General features: G+C 38.8%; 2 protein-coding genes and 1 long non-coding RNA gene across 6 annotated transcripts in view; 2 read left to right on the top strand and 1 right to left on the bottom strand.

The window, feature by feature from the left end:
* TTPA (alpha tocopherol transfer protein) overlaps positions 1 to 8,161 on the top strand; it is a 16,627-nt gene extending 8,466 nt beyond the window's left edge. The window contains exons 3-5 of the mRNA XM_062489309.1: positions 377 to 570; positions 3,763 to 3,873; positions 5,302 to 8,161. Coding sequence (XP_062345293.1) covers positions 377 to 570; positions 3,763 to 3,873; positions 5,302 to 5,475 — 479 coding nt within the window. The 3' untranslated portion in view covers positions 5,476 to 8,161. The remainder of the gene's footprint in view (positions 1 to 376; positions 571 to 3,762; positions 3,874 to 5,301) is intronic.
* LOC134042196 (uncharacterized) lies at positions 230 to 5,199 on the bottom strand. The gene is made up of 2 exons (XR_009933039.1): positions 4,685 to 5,199; positions 230 to 3,853 (listed from the first exon to the last, which is right to left on the bottom strand). It is a non-coding gene; the product is annotated as an uncharacterized LOC134042196 (long non-coding RNA).
* On the top strand, positions 6,066 to 23,177 carry GGH (gamma-glutamyl hydrolase). Of its 4 annotated transcripts, none has more exons than XM_062489279.1 (9): positions 6,066 to 6,141; positions 9,461 to 9,575; positions 10,926 to 10,976; positions 14,155 to 14,239; positions 16,488 to 16,626; positions 17,473 to 17,579; positions 17,690 to 17,780; positions 19,010 to 19,147; positions 21,252 to 23,177. In XM_062489279.1, the coding sequence occupies exons 1-9, from the start codon at positions 6,066 to 6,068 to the stop codon at positions 21,371 to 21,373; spliced, it is 924 nt and encodes a 307-aa protein (XP_062345263.1). In that variant the 3' UTR covers positions 21,374 to 23,177. The 4 variants fall into 4 exon arrangements, with proteins under 4 accessions (XP_062345263.1, XP_062345255.1, XP_062345280.1 ...); XM_062489271.1 differs by lacking the exon at positions 6,066 to 6,141 and adding an exon at positions 8,417 to 8,606; XM_062489296.1 differs by lacking the exon at positions 6,066 to 6,141 and adding an exon at positions 8,591 to 8,707.

Raw genomic sequence — 23,177 nt, 5'->3', positions numbered from 1 at the left:
TCAGGCCTCAGAAAAAAAATAAATGAGATTCATTGAACTGTGCCAGAACTACAGTGCTGAAAACAATTCTATTAATTGATTGGATTGATGATCTGCAGCTTCTGCTAGCATGACTGTTACTGAATTGTACCTTGTACTGGGTCTATGGCCATAGGTAGAACATGCTACATTATGTGGTACCATCTCCTAAAAGAGCATCAAAGATGAGTAAGAGAGCAGGCACACCAAGTAACTCAGACAAAACAGTTTATTTCAGGAACTTTGTTCTTGCTGTTCAACTCTTGTTCCTGAGAAGCACATTAGAAGCTGTAGGAAGAAAAAGTGCATGCGTATGGGGTTTCCCATGGTAATGCAGGGTAATCTATCTTCTCTTCAGGACAATGGGATCCCAGTTTATTTACAGCATATGATGTGTTTCGTGTAAGTCTCATCACATCTGAACTCATTGTAAGGGAGATCGAGACTCAGCGAAATGGAGTCAAGGCCATCTTTGACCTTCAAGGATGGAGATTTGCTCATGCTTTCCAGATTAGTCCAGCAGTGGCCAAGAAAATTGCTGCTGTTCTTACAGTAAGTATGACATAATTCTTTATGCATCTTCATTGCTGTGGCTTCCAATTTTTCAGCTCTTCCAAGCCATAGTAAATTTCCCTTCTGTAGGCCTTTTCAGACTATGCAGCTAAGTACAACAAAATCCTAAATGCATTACAAGTTCTGCTTCATTTTACTTAAAGTTTATTCTTCTATAGCAGTAAATGCCCTCCAACTTCTGGTATTTTAGAAGAATTCCACCAACCTGTTACAACACAAGAATTTCATGACTGGAGGAGCAGATGAAGCCCAGTTTTGGAAAGATCTCTGTTTGTTATCCTGTTATCCTCTTCTCTTCCATTCTTTTGTGCATTATCTCAATATTTAAAGCATTTATTCCTGGCTCAGAGAATATTAAAAATAGCATGCATTGTGAGCAATTAAGAGCAAGACACTCCTAACTTGTTACCAGTATGGACGATGCTTATGTGATCTTCCATCTGCTAACAACAGAATGTATAAAGTTTATGTACTTGCTTTCTTCCCCACAACATGAGCATTGTTTTGTGCAAATCACTGCTACCTCACCTCCTATTTTTCACAAAACTTCTCAGGATTTTACTGTTTTTAGGCTTATTCCTTTCCACCAAATTCAGTTGAACTTTGCTACTGGATTTGAGAGAGAAAAAAATAAGGAAAAAAGGGGACAGAGAATTGACAGGCAAGCTACAGTGTAGTTCTATAATCTTATTTTCCTTCAGAGGTTATGTTGAAAGTCAGTAATAATAAAACTGTTATCCTGTGATGTGGAAATGAGCCAGGGAGATAATCTCTTGCTCTGATTTGGTCCAGTTCATATCTGAGATTCAGTCAAAGCTTAGTCATTGAATTAATATCATCAAAACTTCAGATGTTCTTCTTTTCTGGTGTCTACTGTAAAACTTAATTGAAACGATTAGGTGTTCCCAACTTCGCACATCTTGAATAAGTACTCTTGGTGTTATGCAGTCTTGGGCCAAATCTCATGAAAACAGGACTAGTGAGAGTTTCAGTTGATTTCTGTGGTAATAAACAGATTGCTGGTAATTTTTTTAACTTTGAAATAGAGCAGAAAGGAAGCAGAATAGGATTTGCAAGCATATCTGAAAGTTTCCATCTGTTATCTCTAAGAAGGAAATACTTTGACTATGTTTCCATCTTGACCTATTTGTGATTTGTTCAATGTTTATCAAACTTCTAAATGCTTATTCTAGCTATGGAAGAAGAAAAATTTAAAATTGTCTGTTTCCAGTATTATTTTCTAAGAAGAGAAAGAATTGTAACTGGTTTATTTTGGTTTTTTTGTTTGTTTTTTTTTTTTTTGCTCGCAGATTCCTTTCCTCACTTATAATTGGGTTTGTATATTTTATCCAGAGATTGTTAGTGTTGTTCAATATCATGGAACCAAAGAATATGTTAAGTTGGAAGGCATTCATCAGAATCATCATCAACCAACTCCTGGCCCTATGCAGGACATCCCAAGAGTCACACCACGTGGCTGAGAGTATTGTCCAAACACTTCTCAAGCTCTTGTCAGGCTTGGAGCTGTGACCACTTCCCTGGGGAGCCTGTTCCAGTGCTCAACCACCCTCTGGGTGATGAATTTTTCCCTTATATCCAGCATAAGCCTCCTCTGACACAACTTCAGGCCATTTCCTTGGGTCCTGTCTCTGGTCAGGAGAGTGAAGAGCTCTGCCCCTCCTCTTCCCCTCACAGGGAAATTGCAGACTGTGATGAGCTTTCTCCTCAGTCTCATCTTCTCCAGGCTCAACAGACCCAGTGACCTCAGCTGCTCCTCACATGACTTTTCCACACTCTTCACCATCCTCCTGGCCCTCATTTGAAGCTCCCTAATAGCTTAATGCCTTTTTTATACTATGGTGCCCAAAATTGCCCCCAGTATTCAAGGTAAGGCTACCCCAGTGCAGAGCAGAGTGGGACAATGTCCTCCCTTGCCCAGCTGGAGATGCTGTGCCTGATACACCCCAGGACATGCCTAATGCACTCCAGAATATGCTTATAAGTAAAAGTTAAGAAACCTTAGTTTTCACCCTGTGTTTTACTCAATAAAAGTGTCTTGCAAACACTGCGTCAAGAAACAGAAGTTAATAGAAAGGAAGTTAATAGAAAGGATGTATGTATTAAGGAATGGAAAGCATGGTATGAATAATAAGTGACATTATCTTGAAAAATCTGTTATCTCAGGCAGAAAATGGTTTTGTGAAAATCATGACAGTAGACTTTAAGTATATGATAATTCATAATAACATTAAGTAGACATAGAAGCTGAAAATTTAAGGTCTATCATACATTAAAATCTAAAAGGAATAGAACTAAAGAAATGTGTTTGCTTTGAGTTTTTTGTTCCTTAGAACTACTGAATTAGTAAGGAGATACGTTTGTGAGAAGTACCACTTTTATAAGCAGAAAATAATCTGGTTCAGATGTAGTATCAGGTGGGATATGAAGGGAAGAAGCTCTGCTTTCCCCACTGCTTGTTTTAAGCACTGCCATATTTTCTTTTAAACTTCAAAGATCTGGAACTTTTAAATGAACGCAAGTTGAAACCAAATTGTTTCATATTATAAAGGCTGTAGAGCAGATATTTTAAAAATTTCATTAAAACCATAATCTTGTTGTAAAGATGAACTTCTGGCTTGGCCAAATTCCTAGTAATTTCAAGGCTTATCTCCAAATTATAAATATAACTTATTTAACTTAAAGTTAGTATCTTCAATAGTTTATATATATTTACATATTTTCTTTCAGGCTGCAAATTGCCAATAAAAGCACATAGCTAGATAGCCTTTTTGTAAATTAGTAGCAGAATCTTGTGAAAAACTGTACTTTAGAAGAAAGGCTGAGCACAAAGTTTGTGTACGATATTTATGTGCAATTTGGTGCTAGTTTTCTTTTTTGTTTTTCTGTTTGTTTTTAATATTCAATCTCACCTCATACTGAGATGAAAAAAATGGTGAGATTTTTCCCTCTAATGGGAGGAACAAGATATGAATTTTCTAAACGTTATTCTTAATTTACACTGTTAGAACACTACAAAATGCAGGAATTGGCAAGGTCAGAAGAAATACTTTAACCTGTGGATTAGACAGTTTTTACAGGCTTGTCCTTAGTAATAGAGGTGTTTCAATAATATTTTCTTTTTCTTACTCTGTTTTCCATGATTGCTGACAGGATTCCTTTCCACTGAAAGTTCGAGGTATCCACTTGATTAATGAGCCTTTATTCTTCCACCCAGTCTTCGCTCTAATTAAGCCTTTTCTCACTGAAAAAATAAAGCAACGGGTGAGTGCACACAAATATTTCTTTCTGGCACAAAACCCTTATATGACAACCTGCAGCACTTCCCTTAGGTGCTGTTACTTCTCAGTACTGCATAGCATAAATAATTTTTGTTTGTTAGTGCCATATAGACCTCCAGAATCTAACAGTAAAGCATTTGCAATTATTAATAGCATGAGAGTCGTGAGTGGTGCTGTTATCACTACTCTAAGGATAAAGAACACTGTGACACAAAGAGGTTAAAACATTTGCTTGAGGTCCATAATAATTCTTCTGCAGCGCTAGAAAGAAATAGGTCCTGGATTTCCCAGTACTCTGCCTATAAATGATAGAGAAAAATTATCACTGAACAGTGTTTTATGGTCCAAGTTGTGCAGAATTAGAAGTCAACTGTTTATCTCTGACAGACCTCCAGAGGCATTTATGCATCAAAAATTGGTCAGACTTAATTTCTAGGTTTTTTCCAAATAGCTCTTAGTTGCTTTAAATAGTTTCACAGTTATAGATCTGCAGATAGATTTGTATTTGAATGCAAAAGCATGCCAGGGACTATGGTTTATTGCAGCATAGGAAGCATATTGGAGTTTTCAGCTGGCACAAAAGTGAAATGGTAACAGCAGCACTAAAGTACAAAATAAGCAGCCCTGCCTATTGTTATTCCCATTCTGGAGCTTCCTTTTCTCAGCACATGCATCTTGGGCATTTGCAATAGCCACTGCATGCCAGGACAGATGATCCTAGAAAAGTATTAGACTGGAAGTAATGAATAGGGCTCCAAAATAGCTACAATAAAGCAAGAGGAGAAGAACCAAACCTGCAGTATTGCAAGGGTTGAAGTGGAGAAGTAGCCCAGAATCTAATTCCAGTTGGAACTGAAAGATAAGAACTGATATATAGATTCTGTTGAGTATCTTCCTTGACACCTGTCTGCACCTACATACATACCACATAATCTTGTTTTTAAATACGTGTGGCAGGACCAGATAGTAAAGGCCACGAGCCAGACATGGCTCTTTTCTTGGAAATGTCTGAAGGGCAAGTACAAGATATCATGACAAAACAAATCACCAGTCTTCCCATGGTTTAGCTCAGTTTAGCAGTTTGGTAGTAGTGTGCACTCCCATCAGCATTGCTAAACCAGTCTGGAGCAAGTGTGTAGTTAGTTTTGCCTCCTGTGCTCACAGCTGCATAAAATGCAGTTCTCAGGTTGTAGTCCATCCTTCACCAGCCCTCAGATTCAGAGCAGGACAGTGTTTGAGCACCTAGGGGAAACTCACAAGGGTAGTTCCTCTTTTTAAGGAACTTGTTATGAACAAATACACTTAAATGAAGCTGGTGGGTTCAGCTCTTGCACTGAGATGCTTTGCTGCCTGTTCTCACTCAGTAGTCTAGCACTCATACCCATTAAATTATTTCAATGTTTTGGTTTAGGTGTACATGCATGGAAATAACTACTTGCAGAGTCTGACCGAGCACTTCCCCGTCAGCATTCTTCCACAGGAATATGGAGGGGAGGAAGTCTCCATTGAAGAGCTGGCCAAGGAATGGACCGACTTCATAATGGCGTCTTCAGATTATCTTCAGAGCATTTCTCTGGTTGCCTAGAAATAACCTTACTACAGTATTTTATCAATTCTTGAACACTGGAATTAGAAATAAGTTTAATGTGAAAACTTCCATTGTGAATGAAACCAGTATGTCTTTGCAGGGCACTCAGTGAATGTTAAATTGGCTGCACTTTCATACTAATTGGAGTCTATCAGTTTGTATGTCTGAAGAGATTAATGAATTTTACCTATTTCTTGCGCTGTTTGTAATTGAGTAACTTGGAGTGCCAGAAAGCTAAAGAGTGCATTGGATATCAGGTTGATACTGCTGCTGTTAGGTCTTTGGAGACAACTCATCTGTAATAATGCAGTCCAGAACCTTACACTTAGCTCTTGTATCTTGGCTTGTCAAGACAATAGGATACAACATAAAGAACAGACCGTGAATAGGGCACTTTGTTGCAGAAGTAAGACTACAGGGCTAATTTACAAGGAGTGAAGAGGCTGCTTTTTTTTTTTGATTGATTCTCAGGAAAAAATGCTGTTTTATTAGTTTGTGTCAAATCGAAAATTAGTCAGCAATAGTGAGACATTTGTGTTACTCTTTGTGCTGCTTGTGCAGCTTCCCTTTTTGTGCTAATTAACAGAATGATCTTCAAGTTTTACAGAGAAAATACCACCTACATATTTTTCAAAGGACAGTGTGAATCAGGAGGAGGAACTGGTAAGAGTCAAAACAACCTTGAAATTTCTTATTTTCTTTCTTCAAAGTGATACTGTCTATGGACAACTGTAAACAACTCAGATAATTATTGTTCAATCCCTAGTGTAGAGGACTGCAGAGATCAAAAGGTTTCAGCTGTTTGCATTATCTGTTTGTTTCAGGGGTAAAGTAGGTTATCCTTTGCAGATCTGAACTTTAGAAATATCTGTTGTTATGTTTTAAGGGGGATGCTTTGAGGTCACTGTGGACCTCAGCATAGAAGATGCTTATTTTCAATACAGTAATTGACAACTTGCCAGTCTATTTGCTGCTGGGTACTGAAAGAAATTATTTTTAATTTCCATTGAGACCACATCTTCTTTTTTGTAGGGGCAATAAAAAAAACAAACAAAACCATCGCCATACTTACTGAAAACAGGTTTTTGTTTTGTTTTCAAGGGACATTGCTGACATATGAACACTGCATGTGTAAGCTACCACTCACACTACATAGTACTGTCATGCTGCAATCCCCTGTATTTAGTATCTCAACCATTATTTTACTTTTTCTCTCAGCTTTTTCCTAAAATCTGTTTGTACACCAACTGCTAGAGTTCATTTACCCAGTTCTTAACTCTGTTTTGTTTTTGCATAAGTACTATACATTTAAGCATTCCATATGAATTTTCGTATAAATAAATCCATAAGAAATGTTTTTATCTCAGGTAGCTAGAAATTATAAATAAATAACTTCAGATATTTTGTACTCTTTAGGACATTGGGATGGTATATATAGGCATGGGGACAGAAATGAAACTATCCTATTATATTAGAAATGTCTTACTTTAGATTATGATTAATAAGGCACTATTGCAAGAGTCTGGAAACAGTTGGAAACTGTTCTTTATTAGCAGGAGGAACATCTATGAAAGATCCATTACAGTATTTGTTGGTTGTAGTTTTTTCTGCTGTGGTAAGATCAATGCCAGAAATTCTTTCAAAACTAACAACTTCTTTTTTTCTTCCAATTTCTGAATTTCCTCAAGTGCCTTTTCAAATTTTCTCTTTCAAAGTAGTTTTGATATGGGGCCTAAAATTAAAGAAACCTTTTTCAGATATATAATTCTATGAAAATGTATTTAATATATATTTCTTTTTCTCAGATCAAACTATTTTGCGATATAAAAGCTCCTTAAATAGAGGAGTTCAATGAACTGCAAATTCTTCTTTATAAGAAAATAGACCAAGTAGTCAGGTATCTGGCAATTGTTCAAGTGTCTAACTCAAGTTCCAAGTAATTTACCAGCTGGAGAACCGAAGCTATTGGCTTAATATCACAGTCCTTCAATTTTAATGCGTTAATATAAGGTGCACAAAGGAATGAACCATGTTTCAGTGAACAAGAAAATTTTAAAAATTTAAACATTTCCTATGGAACCCAATCTCTGATTGCTGCTGGTTTACATAGCAGAAACCTCATTTGATTGCATATGTATATGAATGTGCATATTTAGCTGGGGCTTTTTAATCTCTATTTGGACTTCAGCAGCTCTGTGGATATAAAGTCCTAAATGTCTTCAAAAATACCGCGATCCAGTTAAGTGGTAGCGTGTTTGTATGACTCAACAGTTAGAGCACTGAGTGCAGTTATTTTTTTCCTGAACTGTTAATTATTTTTTAATGTTTACATATTATATAGGAGGTGGGAGCTCTTAATTGCCATTGCTGCTAATAATAAGGACACAAGATAATTGGAACATTTACATAATGAACAGTGGAGATGTTGGTATGATGCGTGGTGGTGTTGCAGCTTTGAGCAGCAATCAACAAAACAAAGATCCCTAAGTGCATGATTCTTTATAAACATCAGGAGTGCCTCTAAAAAAAAACAAAAACTATGTTAAATGTTAAACTGTTAAACGATGCAAATATAATTCACTACTGACTGTGAGCAAGATGTAATGCACCATTTTTAAGATTTCTCTCTCTTTTTAAAAATTTATTAACGCACGTTTTAATTAATAAACCCTTTATGGTTGAACGGGCCTCGTCTGTCACCAGTACGAGCGTCGCTTTCCTGGAGGAGGGAGGCCGCGGGTGGCAATGGGGGATGGATGGATGGATGGATGGATGGATGGATGGATGGATGGATGCGGCGAGGCTCAGCACGCTGGCAGGGCAGTGACGCCTGGACTCCATTTCCCAGGGGGCCGCGCTGCGAGCGGCCGGCAGCTGCGTGGCGCAGGGGCGGGCGCCCGGCCCGGCCCAGCCAGCAGCCGTGCCTGGAGGCGAGGCGAGCCCTGCCGGCAGCCGAGCCGTGCTCCTCCGGAGCTGTTCGCTGTGCCCGGCGGTGGCCATGGGGTGCCTGGCAGGGCTCGGTCCCGTGGCGGCCACCGCGCTGCTCCTGGTGCTGCTGCGCTGCGGCTCCGCCGCCTCCCTGTGGCGGCGAGACCTCGCGGCGGGGAGCAATGACAGACCCATCATCGGTAAGGGCAGACCCCGGTATGGACAGACCTTTACCCAGCGGTAAGGGCCGACCCATCGTGGGTAAGGACAGACCCCGGTATGGACAGACCTTTACCCAGCGGTAAGGGCCGACCCATCGTGGGTAAGGACAGACCCTTACCCGCCCGCCGCTCTCGCTGCCTTCTCTTTTCTCCGTGCTTTCTGTAAAAGCCAGGCTTACTTGAGTGAAGCTACAGTTCTGGGCAGTCCTAGCAGGAAAGCCGAGTCTTAGTCAGGTAACGTGTGTTTATGTGGAGCCTTGTGTTGGGGCTCCGTAATTGATGATGCCCCGTTGTCTCGGTGCCCGCAGCTGCTCTGGGCAGTAAATGGATCGCTGCAAGCTGGAATATAGCAAATGGGAGCCTAGTTAATTAATTAATAGGAGGACGAGTCTTAGGAGGAGCGGCTGAGGAACCTGGGGTGGTTTGGGCAGGAGAAGAGAAGGCTCAGGGGTGACCTTATCTAAGTTCTTTACAGTTGTGGGAAAGGAGGTTGGAGCCAGGTGGTTTCTTCTCGACAGCTGGCAGTAGGACAAGAGGACAGAGTCTTAGGCTGCTTAGGGGATGTTTAGGTTTGACTTTAGGAAGAATTTCCTCATAGAAGGGGTGATGCACTGCCCAGGGAGGTGATGGAGTCACTGTCCTTGGAGGTGTTTAAGGAAAGACTGGACATGGCGCTTGTTTCAGGGTTGACACGGTGGTGTTCATTTGTAGGTTGGATTTGATGAGCTCTGAGGTATTTTCCAACTTAATTGATACAAGACTTTGTTGCTTTTCTTTCAGTGTGCAGCATTTGGTATTTGTATGGTGCTAATTTTCTTCCTTTGGCCCTTTAGGGATATTGTCCCAGGAATGTCACTTTGATGAGTACCAGCGATTTGGAAGATCTTATATTGCAGCTTCATATGTGAAATTTGTGGAATCTGCCGGTGCTCGAGCTGTGCCAATAAGGTACTTTTTTTTATCCTTAGGAGTGGATAATAATTGCATTATGTAAGATATGTACCATTTTAGAGGCACAAAAGGTAGTTCTGCTGCTTTTCTGAGTGTTTGTTGCTCATCAGAGATCATTTGAAGATGCCACAATTCTCAGTTTCAGAAATCGAAGTAAAAGCAGAGTGGAAGATGTACTTTTTCTTACTTATGTTACTAGTCTTTCTTTGAAACGTTTTTTTTTTTTTACTGGTAAAATTGCCTTTTGTAGTTTGAATGCATGGTTTTTGAAGTTAGTGTCCACTGTGGTGCCCCACAAACCACACATAGATACATAGATATATCTTTTTTTTCCACATTTTGTAGCCCTGGAATTCAGGGAATCGAGGAAGGTTGTCAGAATCTTTCAGAAAACAAAGTCCAGTTCTGTTCAAACTATGGGTCACTATCTCATTGTTTTTTGGTTGTTTGGTAAAAAGTAGCAGAGTAAGTAACAGCTGACAGTACTTCATACCAACACTTAGTTATAAAATATTAAATGCACTGAAACCAGATAATAAAATTATCAATTTCGGTACTTGAAAACAATGCTAATACACAGCTGCAGAAAAATAAAATAGTATGTATCTACACAGTCCAATAAAAGCACCACATAAGTGCCTGAATTTAGAAGCCAGCATTCCTCATGTAGCTGCTGGAGCTTTCAGAATGTTTGTTGACCAGAAGCTTCACCCCTGAATGGATGCTTCTAATTCTGGCAATTAAGTTACTTGCAGCAAAGCTGAACACTTCCACTTAGACCCAGCATGTCAATTCTGCAGAAGTGTGGCCATCTGTGCTGGTTTTTGGCTGGGGCAGAGTTAATTTTCTTCACAGTATCTGGTGTGGGGGTGTGTTTTGGATTTGTGCTTGAGCACAGGGTAGATGATATAGAGATGTTTTTGTTATTGCTGAGCAGGGCTTACAACAGAGCCAAGGCCTTTTCTGCTTTTCATGCTGCCACGCTGGCAAGGAGGCTGGGGGTGCATGGGTGTGACCCACTGTTTGCAGCTCTGCCCTTCTTGGAGTCAGTTGGAAACCGGAGTTGCCGGTCTGCAGGAAATAATAACCATGCCATTCATGTAAATAGCAAATTTTTCAAGTGTCATTAGGAACTCTACCTGACAGGGCCCTGTTTTCAATCTTGTGGATCGAACTGTTTCAAGTGAAATGTTTAATTTGATTTGTGTCCATTTTACTCTGTTTAAAGCATGCATTCTACTTACTTTCTGTGTCAGACATTTCTGTTCAATAGAGATTATATTCTTGTGGTCAAATAAATGTACGTGACATGTATATGTATTCTATAATTATTTTTTGTTGTTCCAGATTAAATCTTACAGATGAAGAATATGATAAAATATTCCACTCTATTAATGGGTAAGTCTTGAGCGCTGACTTTCTGTTGAAAGGCGTGATGGTTCTGTTTCTGAGCTCTGCTATGTTCTCAAGAACATTGTCTTCCTACTCTCTTGAGAGGTTGTGCTGGGCGCTACAGACATGAAAATATATTCTAAGACACAGAATGCATTATTTCATCCAGTATTGGTGCTGCTTTTCTTTCCTTGAGGAACATGTCAGATAATCTGCAAGAGTGCCAAGGCTCATCTTGTCATTCTCTTGTGTTTGTCTGCAGACAGGGAGAAGTGGTTCTATAGTTATGAGCAATTTTGCAAGTGAGATACTCAACTTCCTCTTTGTTAACTTTTCTGTCTTCCTCATTTGAGCTGACACCTTCATTTTGATGTTTAATAGCACTTATTTGGTATTTTGCCCGTTTCTACCCTTTCTTCCCTCTTTCAGTCCTTTTCATATCTTCTCTATTATAAAAGTTTCTGATTTCCAGTCTCTTCTACTCTTTTCTCCATGTGTGCTCTCTCTCTTGCTGTTTGAATGATCTGTCTTGCCTGTTGTGATCCTGTGTCTTAGGTCTTTGTTAGAAAAACTTCCTGGTGGGGAATCTGTGGCAACTGGCCACCTCTCTGTTCTTCCTTTTCAAATGTGGGATAATATGATCTTGCCTAACAGATTTGATTGTGGACTAGACAAAGTGAAAACCTTTTATGTTTTTTTTTAGCCTTGTGCTGAAAGTGGACTTCAGAAGAGTAAAATCAGCTGATGCTACACTTCACAGCTGTGATGGTGTGTGAGGCCAGAGCATGTGATGGGCCTACTTGTAGATGAGATGAGATGAGATGATCATCTTAAGCCATGAATATATTTGTTAAGCTTATGTTAACATACAAGCTTATGTTAACATATAACTAGAATGTTAATCAGCATGTATAGATCCTGCAGATTTAGACTTTTGGCTGCCTGGGGAATGTGTTGTCCTCCTACATCAACATGCCCTGGACACTAAGACGTGGGTCTTTGCAGTCTTTGTGCTATAAGGGAGCATAAGACAGTGATGCTTTTCTTGCTGGGTGCTCTTGGAGACAAAATGAATAATTTCCTTCCTTTCTCATGGCTACCAGCTTTGATTTGGTTGCCAAAAGGGCTTTCCTCCAATGGGGTCTCTCACTGTTTCTACCTCACCACCTACATCATGCAGGAAAAGTGGCAAATAGATCCACTTTCTTTGTCCTTCTGTCCTTGCAGTCAGAAGTCAGTTGAGTTTGTGTTGAGTAGGTGAGTGTGGATGGTCTATATTTCCGTCCCTCCACTGTCACCTGTTGGCTTCCATGATAAAACTGTGTGTAAATAACGAAAAGGAGCTCTGGAGGGAATTACTTTTGTTCTGTGGAAATTCAGAAAAGGAGGAGATACATTGATCTTTCATATATTTTCTTTGAAGTTGGAAATTACTTACTATTAAATGCTACCTTCTTAAAATAATGAAATTTAATATAGTCAAGACATAATTTTACGAATGTACTCTGGAGGTAGCTGTTGAAATGCCCAGTGGAAATCATCAGCTCTAACCAGGTAGTGATGCTGGAATACACGTAGTTGCATTTCAATCTGCTTATGACAATGTTAAGCCATTATCATTGCTACTTAATGGGTTATTTCCTTTGTGCATTAGCAAAAATGAAAATTGGTTTTCCTAATTAGTATAGTCCAGGTTTTGGTTTGAGCAGGTGGAGTGAATTTTCTACCACTTCCAGGTAAAGATCACCTTTTAGATCCTACACTTTCAATGTAAAGATCACCTGTCTAATTAGATCTCTGAAGAAACCTGTAATTTGGCCTCATTTGAAAATACCTTCAGCTGTATTAATTTTTAATGCTGACACTGGGAAATAAAAGTTTTTTTTTATTTTTGTGCATACTACTTTTCCACCAAATACTTGATGGCTTTTACATGAGCCTGTGCATTATTCACTTAAAAAAAATCTGGTCACAAGGGTTTAAATGCATGTTTGCGCTGCAAATGCTTGGGATCATTTGAGATGTTATTTGTTTCTAACTGCTTGTTAGTATCTCACTGACACAAATTGCCATTTTCAGAGCACAGAAATGTAGAGGAAATCCTACACCAGTTTTGGTAAAAAATCAGCAACTAATGGATGTGACTTAAGTAAATCCAATTGAGGTTCTGCACCAGTGGGTTAAGGAATGCTCATACATCCAGTTTTGTTGGTTCCACAGGCACTGCTCCAGTTACAGCCAGAAGAGGCTTCCTTTATTTCATGTTACTGTTTCAGATGGTACTTGATTATTTTCCATGTCATCATGTGTCCATGTGAATTCCCTGCTAGACTGTGCTGAATCTTTTTCTTCCATGGTGGATTTTTTTGGGTTTGGGGAGCACACAGGGAATTGCCATTCATGATTATATTTTGTGGTGGAAAAATCTTGTGCACTATTTCTATGAAATTGTCCCTGAGACTGTGTTCCTTAGCTCTGTGGCATCCTGTGTGACCAAAGGTTATGGTCAAATGTACTTTTCTTCCTTTTTGATAGGAACTTTTTGATCTTTGTTGTCTCCAGTAAGAAGGTCACAATGCCAGGGCCACAATTCTGTTTTTCTGGAACTGAACAGAACAAATTAAGATGTGGGCTGGAATTTTAAAGTGGTAGTGAGAGCCAGCTGAGAGTCAGGATAGGAAATGACAGTCGTGGCTTGCAACCCTTTTGCATACTAGCTTAAATCTGTGTGGTTTATGTATTTTCTGTTTACTTTCTTCTTCCATATGTTGCATTAGCCTTGATCAATATTTTGTGATAGAGCAACCACTCTTCAGTAGAGGAACACTAAGAACACTTAAGTTAAAGACTGAAGCGCCTAAACTTAGCTGTCTGCCTGTTCACTGGCTGTCTAAACTCACACAATTAATGGAAGGCTAGCCAGTCCAGCTAGTGGAACTGACAGGGTTGTTCAGCCTATCCACCACTCAGATATCTGTTCTGGAAAACCTGTTTGAATCTTCAGTGACTCTTCTGACTAGATCCCTGCTGTCCATAATGGGAGCATTGATGCCTGTCTGTAGATTCCTGAAACTTAGACCTAAAATGTACCCTTAAAACTGCTATCAGACATTTCTCTGTGTACATTGTCTAAGTTTTGGGTTGATCACTCTTGCTAATCATATTTTTGGATGTTGCCTTTCAGGGTACTTCTTCCAGGAGGTGGTGTGGATCTTAGGACTTCAGAGTATTCAAGGGTTGCTAAGATATTTTACCACAAGGCTTTGGAGGTAATTACTAAGGAGCAGTTGGTTCTTATCTCTGTTCAGAGATCAAAATGTGGGGTTCATATTTTTCATACTTTTGCACTGTCATTCAGTGGGTTAACTGCAGGCCTGAAAATAGGTAGCTTATTTCTTGCTTCTGCATAAAACTTCTGCATTAATAGCTTTGAATTCAGACTTGTGACACCCACTCCTGCTATATGATGTATTATGGTCGTAAACTCCAGAGCTCTTCAGGTGAGAATGGTGTTGTTTGTTCATTGTACCTGAGGCTGTATGGCTCTGTGTGAGCCTGGCAATGAGGAATTGCTCTTCCATCTTCGCTGCTGACTTTCCAACAACAGGCAAGGAAGGTGCAGGCAGTGGCATTCACAGGACCAGCCAGCTGCTGCAATTCAGAAATTGAGCTCCCTTTACTCTTCAGTCCCTGGGGCACCGATGCTTTTATTCTTTTGTCTCTATTTGTGGTGAGTCTTGCAAAGACTGTCTAGCTTTTATGTGAGACAATTTCATTTGTCTCTCTGGAGCTGCTCACTGTGAACTTCAGCCTATGCCTTGGTATTCAGCACGGGGGCAAGGGTTTCTTGTGGTTTGTTGTATGATTATGAAATTATGTTGACATTTCACAATGACGAACTGAATTGCCTATGTCACTTTATGATCAGAGAGACAGGTTTATTAGCTGGTATATATAGTACCAGTGACTGAAAGGCAGAAAATAATATTCAGTTCATCCTAGGTAACCCTTTCTAACAAAGGAGGGTTTTTTTCTTTGCGGTTTGTGGTAATTTTGTGTTCTGATTTTCATCTTTCAGATCTTACTTAGCGCTCTAAAATATTGCTAGTTTTACTTATGTAAGGTAAGCTACAATAGTAAAGAGTATCTTTATAAGTACAGGATGACTGAATTTTATCTTTTTCTAAAACATGAGGGGTCCTTTTCATTTGCAAATGTCAGCAGTGAGAAATCACTTTGATCTGGCTCTGCTTTAATAGGAATAGAGGATGTGAAATGCTAATCCTCATTCAAGTCAGTAGAATTTTACTAGTTAGGCAAAAATCTAAATGAAATACTGTTTTCCAGCTCTGAAATTAGTTTTTAAAATGTGATATGTTGAGTGGTGTTTAATACATGCTTAGCCTCCAGGCTCTAGTTTATTTTTAAGAAAGGGGAGGGGGAGGCACAAAATCTTTATGTTTCAATTGTAATTGTTTTTAAACTAGTTTATTTTTTGCCTTCAGTAGTCTTAGTCCTCACTTGCAACTCCACTGTCTGTCTTCCATGTAAGTTCTGTGCCTCATTGTACATTATGGGTGGTCATGAAGACTCTGCAGCCCTGTCATCCTTCTTTCTGTGCATCTTCCTTGTTTTGCTGTGAGAAGAAGTAGCTCTGTGGGCTTTTGCTACCGTACTGTCAGTAATGCAGTAGGGGAACATTATTATTCTGAGCCTACCATTTCAGCTTTCTCAAAAATGGCTTTGAGCAGCAGCTCTTCGGGGGTGGTGTGTGTGTTGTCGTATTCATAACTTAAAAGTGTTCAGAAACAAGTTAAGAAAAACTAGTCAGATTTCACAAGAACAGGAGTTCTGAAACATTCCAGTCTCCATCATGTGCTTAATATCTGGTGCAAACCATTTAAAAATGCAGATTTCCACTGCATGTATGCACCATTCTTGCTTAGATCATGAGAAACTATTTGTGTTACTGGTTTTTTGCTCCTTTTTTTCCTTTATTTTTTTTTGTTCATATTGTTTTCATAGGGACCTAACAATTTTTATTCTTTTGAAAATGGTTGCTGCTTTTTAATGTTGCTTAAATGTACATTTTTGTCTTTCTGGAAGACAGGTCTACACTTGCTAATTGAACAATGATATAGGTATGTCATGTAAGACCACAGCTATGCTAGTAGTAGGATTCATATTTTCTTAATGCAGTTGGGTGGGCACAGACACTGCAAAGGTCTCTTGCTATGTGATCATAGCGTGCTTTGTAGAAAAGTATGAGTTGTAATGAGTATGCTTTCCCTCACAACAGTGACAGGCTCTTTTGTGTCTCTTTTAATGATTGCTTTCTTTAGAGAAATGTTGCCATTTTGCAGTTTCTGTTTAGGCTGCTCTCAACAATGCATACTACTGTAGTAGTTGTACTTCTCACCTACACAAAAGAAAGTGTAAAGACTTGGAAGTTCTCATCAGTCAATTTTCTGTGCATTTCTATTACTGTTTCCTTAAATTATTGCTTTTATTTTGTAGGCTAACGATAAAGGAGATTATTTCCCAGTATGGGGAACATGTCTTGGACACGAAGAGCTTACATATCTCACAAGTGGTGAAATTTTACTTGTTCATACCAAGACAAATGGTTTTTCGCTCCCTCTGAACTTTACCTCAGGTGAAAAATTCATTACGTCTCATGTCTGAATTTTACTAAGAGGTGTTGTGTTTTGTTCCTGATAAATATTATGGGGTGAATGTTTGTCAGGTTCCTGATGATTATCTTCTGTTAAATTCTTTGTTATTAAGTTGCACTGACTGTTTTTGTAAAGTCAGTGCAGCTGTCACTTCTTAAGCAGAGAAGTGAGCACAAGCCATTTGAAACCAACAGCAATCAGCAAAAACTGAAGTTGTGGCTCTTTGAGTCATTTGAAAATTTGGACCTACAAAATAATGTCTGCTTTTTATTTCCAAGTTGAACAAAATTCACAGCTTCAAAACCTATTAAGCTTGGAGAACAGGTTTCAAATTTTAAATTTTTCAAATCATGTCTTTCCTCATAATGAATAATGGCATTAGTGTCCCTTTTGAACAGTATTGAAATCACAGAGATTCCTTGAGATAGAACTGTGGCACTTGGCAGCTCTTGTAATTTGTGGCCTCTGTTGATACTTTACCCTTTGTGAGTAATTAAAAAAAATGTAGCATTCACAAATTCTGTCACTTTTGTGCTTGTTGTGAGTGGAAAGGCCACTGAAATGAGTGTCAAAGAATGATGCTTATTTTAGAGAGAACTTTACTACCTAAATTGGATCCTCTCTGGGTCAAGACTGGTAGACAGTGGTAGCAGCATATTGGAAATCTGTTGATTTCTAACTGATATCTCTTGCAGGATATTCTAAAATAATAAAGATTTAGTGCCAAAAAAGTTTAATATAGCATTTTATTAAATGTGTTTTGTCAGTATAAGTCCATTTGAGACCAGTTTCAGTAATGGAAATTGCAATCTTTTTCTTTGTAATAGCTGCAAAAGACAGTAAAATGTTCAGGAATTTCCCTGATGATGTGTTACACGCACTTGCTACTGAGCCATTGACATCAAACTTTCATGTATGGAGCCTCTCCATGCAGGTATTTGATCTTTTTATTTCTTGCATACAAACATCTTTTTTTTTTTTTGTTAAAACTAGAAATAAATAAGCAAATCAAACCTTTTCCCTCTTCCCCTCTCTTTATCACAGAATTTCACCAATAATGAAAAGCTTCGTAATTTCTATAATGTTCTGACTACTAACACTGATGGTGAAGTGGAGTTTATATCTACCATGGAAGGTAAGGAAATTAATTTCCTTTGGAAGCTGTGACTGTAACAACCTAGTTCTTTAGGGGTGTTGTGGCATGGATGTGAATTGGTATTGTGAGTTGTTAAAATAGTGGGGTGAGCATCAGCCCTGTCAGTGCTCTGGCCATGAGGAGCATTTCTGTTTGCAGGGATATTTTCTCTTTTCGGTACTGTGAGTCCTCCCACCAGCTTCCAGATCTGCTGTTACACTTCAGCACTGGCATATTTGAGTGCTACGGTGTGAAGTTCACAGCTCTTGTGCTGCAGTGGTTGGATCCCTGTGCAGTGCATTGTGCCTCTATCAAGCCATGCTTTCCAACTGCCTGCTTAGGCTTGTTTCCCTGGTGCTGTCTGGTTGCTGCATGGGAAGAACACTCCAGGCTGCTGAGGGAACAGCAATATCCCTCATCACCTGAGCAGCAACGCTGGTAATTGCCCTCCTCCACAAGCCTTTTGCATGACTTGTTTTGTCTGTTTCATGCTAGGCTTGCTCAGCTCAGGAAACAAGCTAGCTCTTCAGGGAGTGTTTTATCTTGATGAGTGCAACACTAGCAGCCCTACTGTAGGGCCCAGCTGTCACCAATGGGATTCTTCTGTGTGGCATCCTGGCTGGCCTCCAAAAGAGAAGAATAGCGCTTTGATCAGCAAACCTGATTAGGCTAATGACAGGCATCACCCGTGCCTGCAAGCGGTTTGTCACAGAGCAGTCATCAGCTGCTGTGCCGCTATTCCCTGGAAGGGAGCTGAGGACTGACCCCCCAAAATGTATCAGGCCTGGCCAGAGCAGATGGGAGCTGCCCTTGGATTGATTGGGCCTTTAAGGAGGTACTAGGACATGGATCTCTCCCATGGAACTGGCGTCCAGTATGGCTGTGAATGCTGAGTGATGCTGGCAAGCAGATAGGAAGCTTTGAGACTGATCTACTTGAAAAAAAAATATTTTTTAGTGTGTATGTACATTAATTCTGAAGAAATATTCAGAAAAACTATGTACAAATATTTTCTTGCATGGAATGAGACTCTTCTTTTACAATATCAATTTCTTTTCCTTTAGTTCTACTGTGACTTTAAGAGTGTTTCAACTTGCTTGTTTAAGCTTTTGTGTAACTGTTGATAAGTGAGATACATTTGTAGCTTATCCGAGGAGTTTACTTTGCAGTAAGATTAATTGCGTAATTCTTAAGGCATACACCTTTACACACTTCCTGTTTTGTTGTAGCATACAGATATCCAATTTATGGCATGCAATGGCATCCAGAGAAAAATCCTTTTGAGTGGAAGGATTCTCCAGGCATTCCACATTCACCATCTGCTGTAAGAGCAGCGTTTTATATGGCCGATTTCTTCGTTAATGAAGGTAAAAGTTGATTATCTATAAATGCTGGGGGTTGGAGTGAAGCATTACTGAAAAACTTTGGAGAGAGTGGACTTTTTTTTTCAGCTGTCAAAGTTCAGTACCTCTTAGTGCTTTCTGAGAAGATCACTCTGCAAGCTTTATAGGCTTATAAACACCAAAGGATACTGGAAGTGAAATGGCTTAGTGAAAGTAACATCAAAAGGCCAAACATTCCACAAACTCTTTTCACTAGCCTGGCTCTAAAATATTGTTCTGTGGCATTTACCTTTTCAAAATATCCCCATAACATTTTGGCCTCTCTTGCACAAAGACAATAAAACAAAAAAAAAGTACTCCGTTCATAATTCCGGGGGCTTCTTCAGTTCCAAACTGGCTTACAGTCATTCAATGTGTTCTCAAGTTTGCTTGCAAAGTGCATACACCAGGAGTATAACTAGGGCTTGGGCAGCATGGCTGTGTCAGAGGGGTGCAATATGGTGCCCTACAGTTGTGTATGTTAGACAGCACAAGGAGATTTTTAATTTTACAGAGCTGTTACTTTTTTTTTTGTTTATACCCTAAGAACCTGGAAGTAACTAATGAGTAACATTTTGATAGTTTATGACACTTCTTATCTGTTTGCTATAAAATAAGCAGGCTATAAATAGAGGTGTATTTGAAGGAATCAAACTTTATTCCTTAATTTATTCCTACTAAATCATTCTGCCTGGGCTATTTCATTAAATTGTCTTACCTCCTTGATGGGGACTATGAAGAACACAATAATTAAGCTGGTCTCTGGACTTGGTCTCAAATCAGAAGAGTCAGCATAATGAAGAAACTAGACAGTGGTGTAAAGAAATGCAATTTGTGCTGATCTGGTCAATGAGAGTGTAGAACTAAAGATTGCATTTCATACAAATTCAAGGTGCTTTTTTGCATAAAGTAGTCCTACTCCTCTTTGTGAAAATGTAGCAAAACCATTTTGATAGGGAACTTAGGGCCCGGCAGAACTGGGCCTCTGAGCAGCCTGGTCTAGTGAAATGTGTTCCTGCCCATGACAGAGGGATTGGAACAAGATGATCTTTAAGGTGCCTTCCAACCCAGGCCATTTTATGAGATGGCAGACTATGACAAAAGTAGGGGGAAAATAGGAGAAAATACAGTATGAGTCTGATTTTAATTTTGTAGTTTAATACTAGAATGCAGTGTGTTTTCTGGCTTTATTTGCTGCTTTCTCTGGTATCTGTCTGCAGACAGTATTCCCAATGGAAGTAAGCTTGCTCAGGCCATTATCCAAATTAAGTGGGGCAAAACAAGTGCCAGCTGTGCTTGTAAATCCTGTTGAGACACAGCATGTGAGTTCTGTTACATACATGTACACATCCAAGGAGTTTGTGCAGAGTGCCACACAGATCTACTGACATACAATTCTGGTAGAGCAAACTTTCTTTGGCCAGCTCTGTCTACCCCCATCTCTTCTACCAAATCCTAAATTACTCTTCATTACCTCCCCAGTCTTTTGGGGAGGTACAGAAGCATAAACTCTCTTACTGAGTACTTCATATCATAACTTTGCAATGAGTAATTGACATTTGTAGCTAATTTAAGACAGAATATCTTCCCTACCTTTGAAAATGACCCACAAGATTAAAAATGTAAACTGCTTTCAGCTGGTAGAAATAGACTCATGTGTGATCTGTTAGTAACTAAACCATTCTACTAAAATACCATTTTTGTATCCATCCATCATTAATTTTAACTTATGTAGAGTTGCCAACCTGATAAACCAGGGGAGGATTCAATTTTATTGTCCTCACCAGCACAGTCCATGCAGCTTTCAGTAGGCTGATACTATGATGTATCTCTTTCGGGGTTAAAAATACGGGTAGCTATTACCAGTATCTCATGGGTAACTATTTTACACAGTCTTGTCTTGAAATTCTCCCTCTCCAGTAATAAAATATGCACTAACCAGCTTTCTGAAGATGTACCTTCACGATTCTTCACATACAAGCCACTGTGATTCCATTTGTTGTGCTACTCAAAATAACTTATTTAACAAGATAAATATTGTTGAGGAGGATAACATTAAAATGATCTGTACTTTTTCAATATTTTACAGCCAGGAAGAGCATGCACCATTTCTCCAGTGAAGATGAGGAAACAAAAGAATTGATCTATAATTATAATCCAGTTTACACAGGAACATTTTCTGCATTTCAGCAAACTTATTTTTTTGATTGAGTATGTTTTGATTGAGTCAAAAGTGCAGTGTTGCTATTTATAAATGGAATTATTTGCCAGCCTTGTGTAATTAAGCTGATATAGTCATAGAAAGCTAGAACAGTTTTCCTTTACAATGATTTGTTCTGTGTATCTTCTGCACTATTGAAACATTAATATATAAATTTACATTCAATCACAAAATAATAATCATCTTGGATCATACTTTAAGGCAAGCTACAGAAAAATATATTTTTCTTCCAGGAAAGAGGACTTGACTGTGCTTATAAACTTTGATGTAATCACCTTCAGTACAAGCAAAAGCTTTCATATATTTTAAAATATGAGACTTACCTTTGTAAAATGTTGTGGACTATGACAGAACTGGACACTTAGATACATTATGTAGTAAAATCCTGTCCTTTTCAAATGATTTAGCAAATGAGACTCTTGAATTTGTCATGTGTATGCAGCCAAGTTCTTGACAGGGACGCCTTTGTCATTTCAAAAATAGACCAAAATAGTAAAGCATGATAGCAAACAGACACTTTTGCCTAAGAAGCACATTATATGCCATTTGTGACACTGTTTCTCTTGTGCACTGAGCATTATTTGGAGTCCTTATACCTTTTGAGGCCTTCATATCACAAATATCACATTAAAAAAAGAAGTTTGGAGGGCTAAGACTGTCTTGGAGAAAGTGGAGTCAGGAGCTGGATGGATATGAGATGCATGTGCTCATTCCTTTGTATTTAAAAGAGTGGAAACCTAATTTTTTCTCTAAAGTGTCTGACTTCTCCTGTAGCTGGATAGAATTTTCACTGGAAGTCAAGGGGTAGTTTGCCGTTATATTAGTGAACAAGGTCATTTCTTTGTCTTGTTTGATAGTTCAATGCAACTAGAATTTAAACAGCAGATGAATGTATGTGAGAAACCTCTTAAAGGTGACATAATGTGATAATAGCAATTGCATGCAATACACTGACCCAGTTTTTCCTCTGCTTTGCTCCAGACTTGGTGAAAGTTTTGTTTAGTGGTTTTGTGTGTTGTCTGAAAAGGAACTAAGATTAGACAATCAAATGTAATTCTCCTCTCTAGCATAGCTTCCAAACTCTTGTTAACATTAACAAGGGTTTGCAGTTTATGAAGAATACAGGTTTATAAAATTGTTTTGTAGAACCTCATACTCTCAGGTACCATATCTGAATCAGTCTGGTAAGTTTCTCAGGTTTTTCAAGTAAAACGCTCTCTAACTTGTTCTTTGTCATGAAGCAGCTGCATAAGAGTATGTGAAACTCATCTGTTAAAAAAAAACCTATGAGGAAACATTAACTGACTAGCAAAAAAACACTTCCAGGTAATTACAAGCTTAAACATTTGTCATATCAGCCGACTTAGTCAATGGTTATCTTTTTAATAGAGGTAACTTTATTAATTGACTCCTGAATAGAACCAAGTTTAAAAAGAGGGTTGTGCTCTACAGTTGCATATAAATGTAGCAGCTGTGATACTTTGAAGTCAAGTCCAGTCTTCTAGCTGTTGTTCAGGCTGTGTTCTTTGGAACAGCTCTAAGAATTTGCCTAAGTAAGGTGGGCAGGTTTAGCCTTAAACCAGAGATCAGTCTTGCAAGTGAAATGTCTGCAGTAGGAGCAATTAGTTCCTGAATGTGTGGCTACAAAGAGTATTGTGTGTAATATAATGAGAGAAGTTTATATATTATAAATTTGTATGTGTCTTTCCATTAAACCCTTTATTTGGTAAAGCCTTATTTGATGATATGCATGATTTTTCTATGATACGTGAAATAAACTTTTATTCAAGCAGA

The sequence above is a fragment of the Cinclus cinclus genome, chromosome 1 (assembly GCF_963662255.1).
Source record: "Cinclus cinclus chromosome 1, bCinCin1.1, whole genome shotgun sequence".
In the NCBI taxonomy this organism is placed as follows: Eukaryota; Metazoa; Chordata; class Aves; order Passeriformes; family Cinclidae; genus Cinclus; species Cinclus cinclus.
This window is presented reverse-complemented; position numbering and strand designations above follow the sequence as displayed.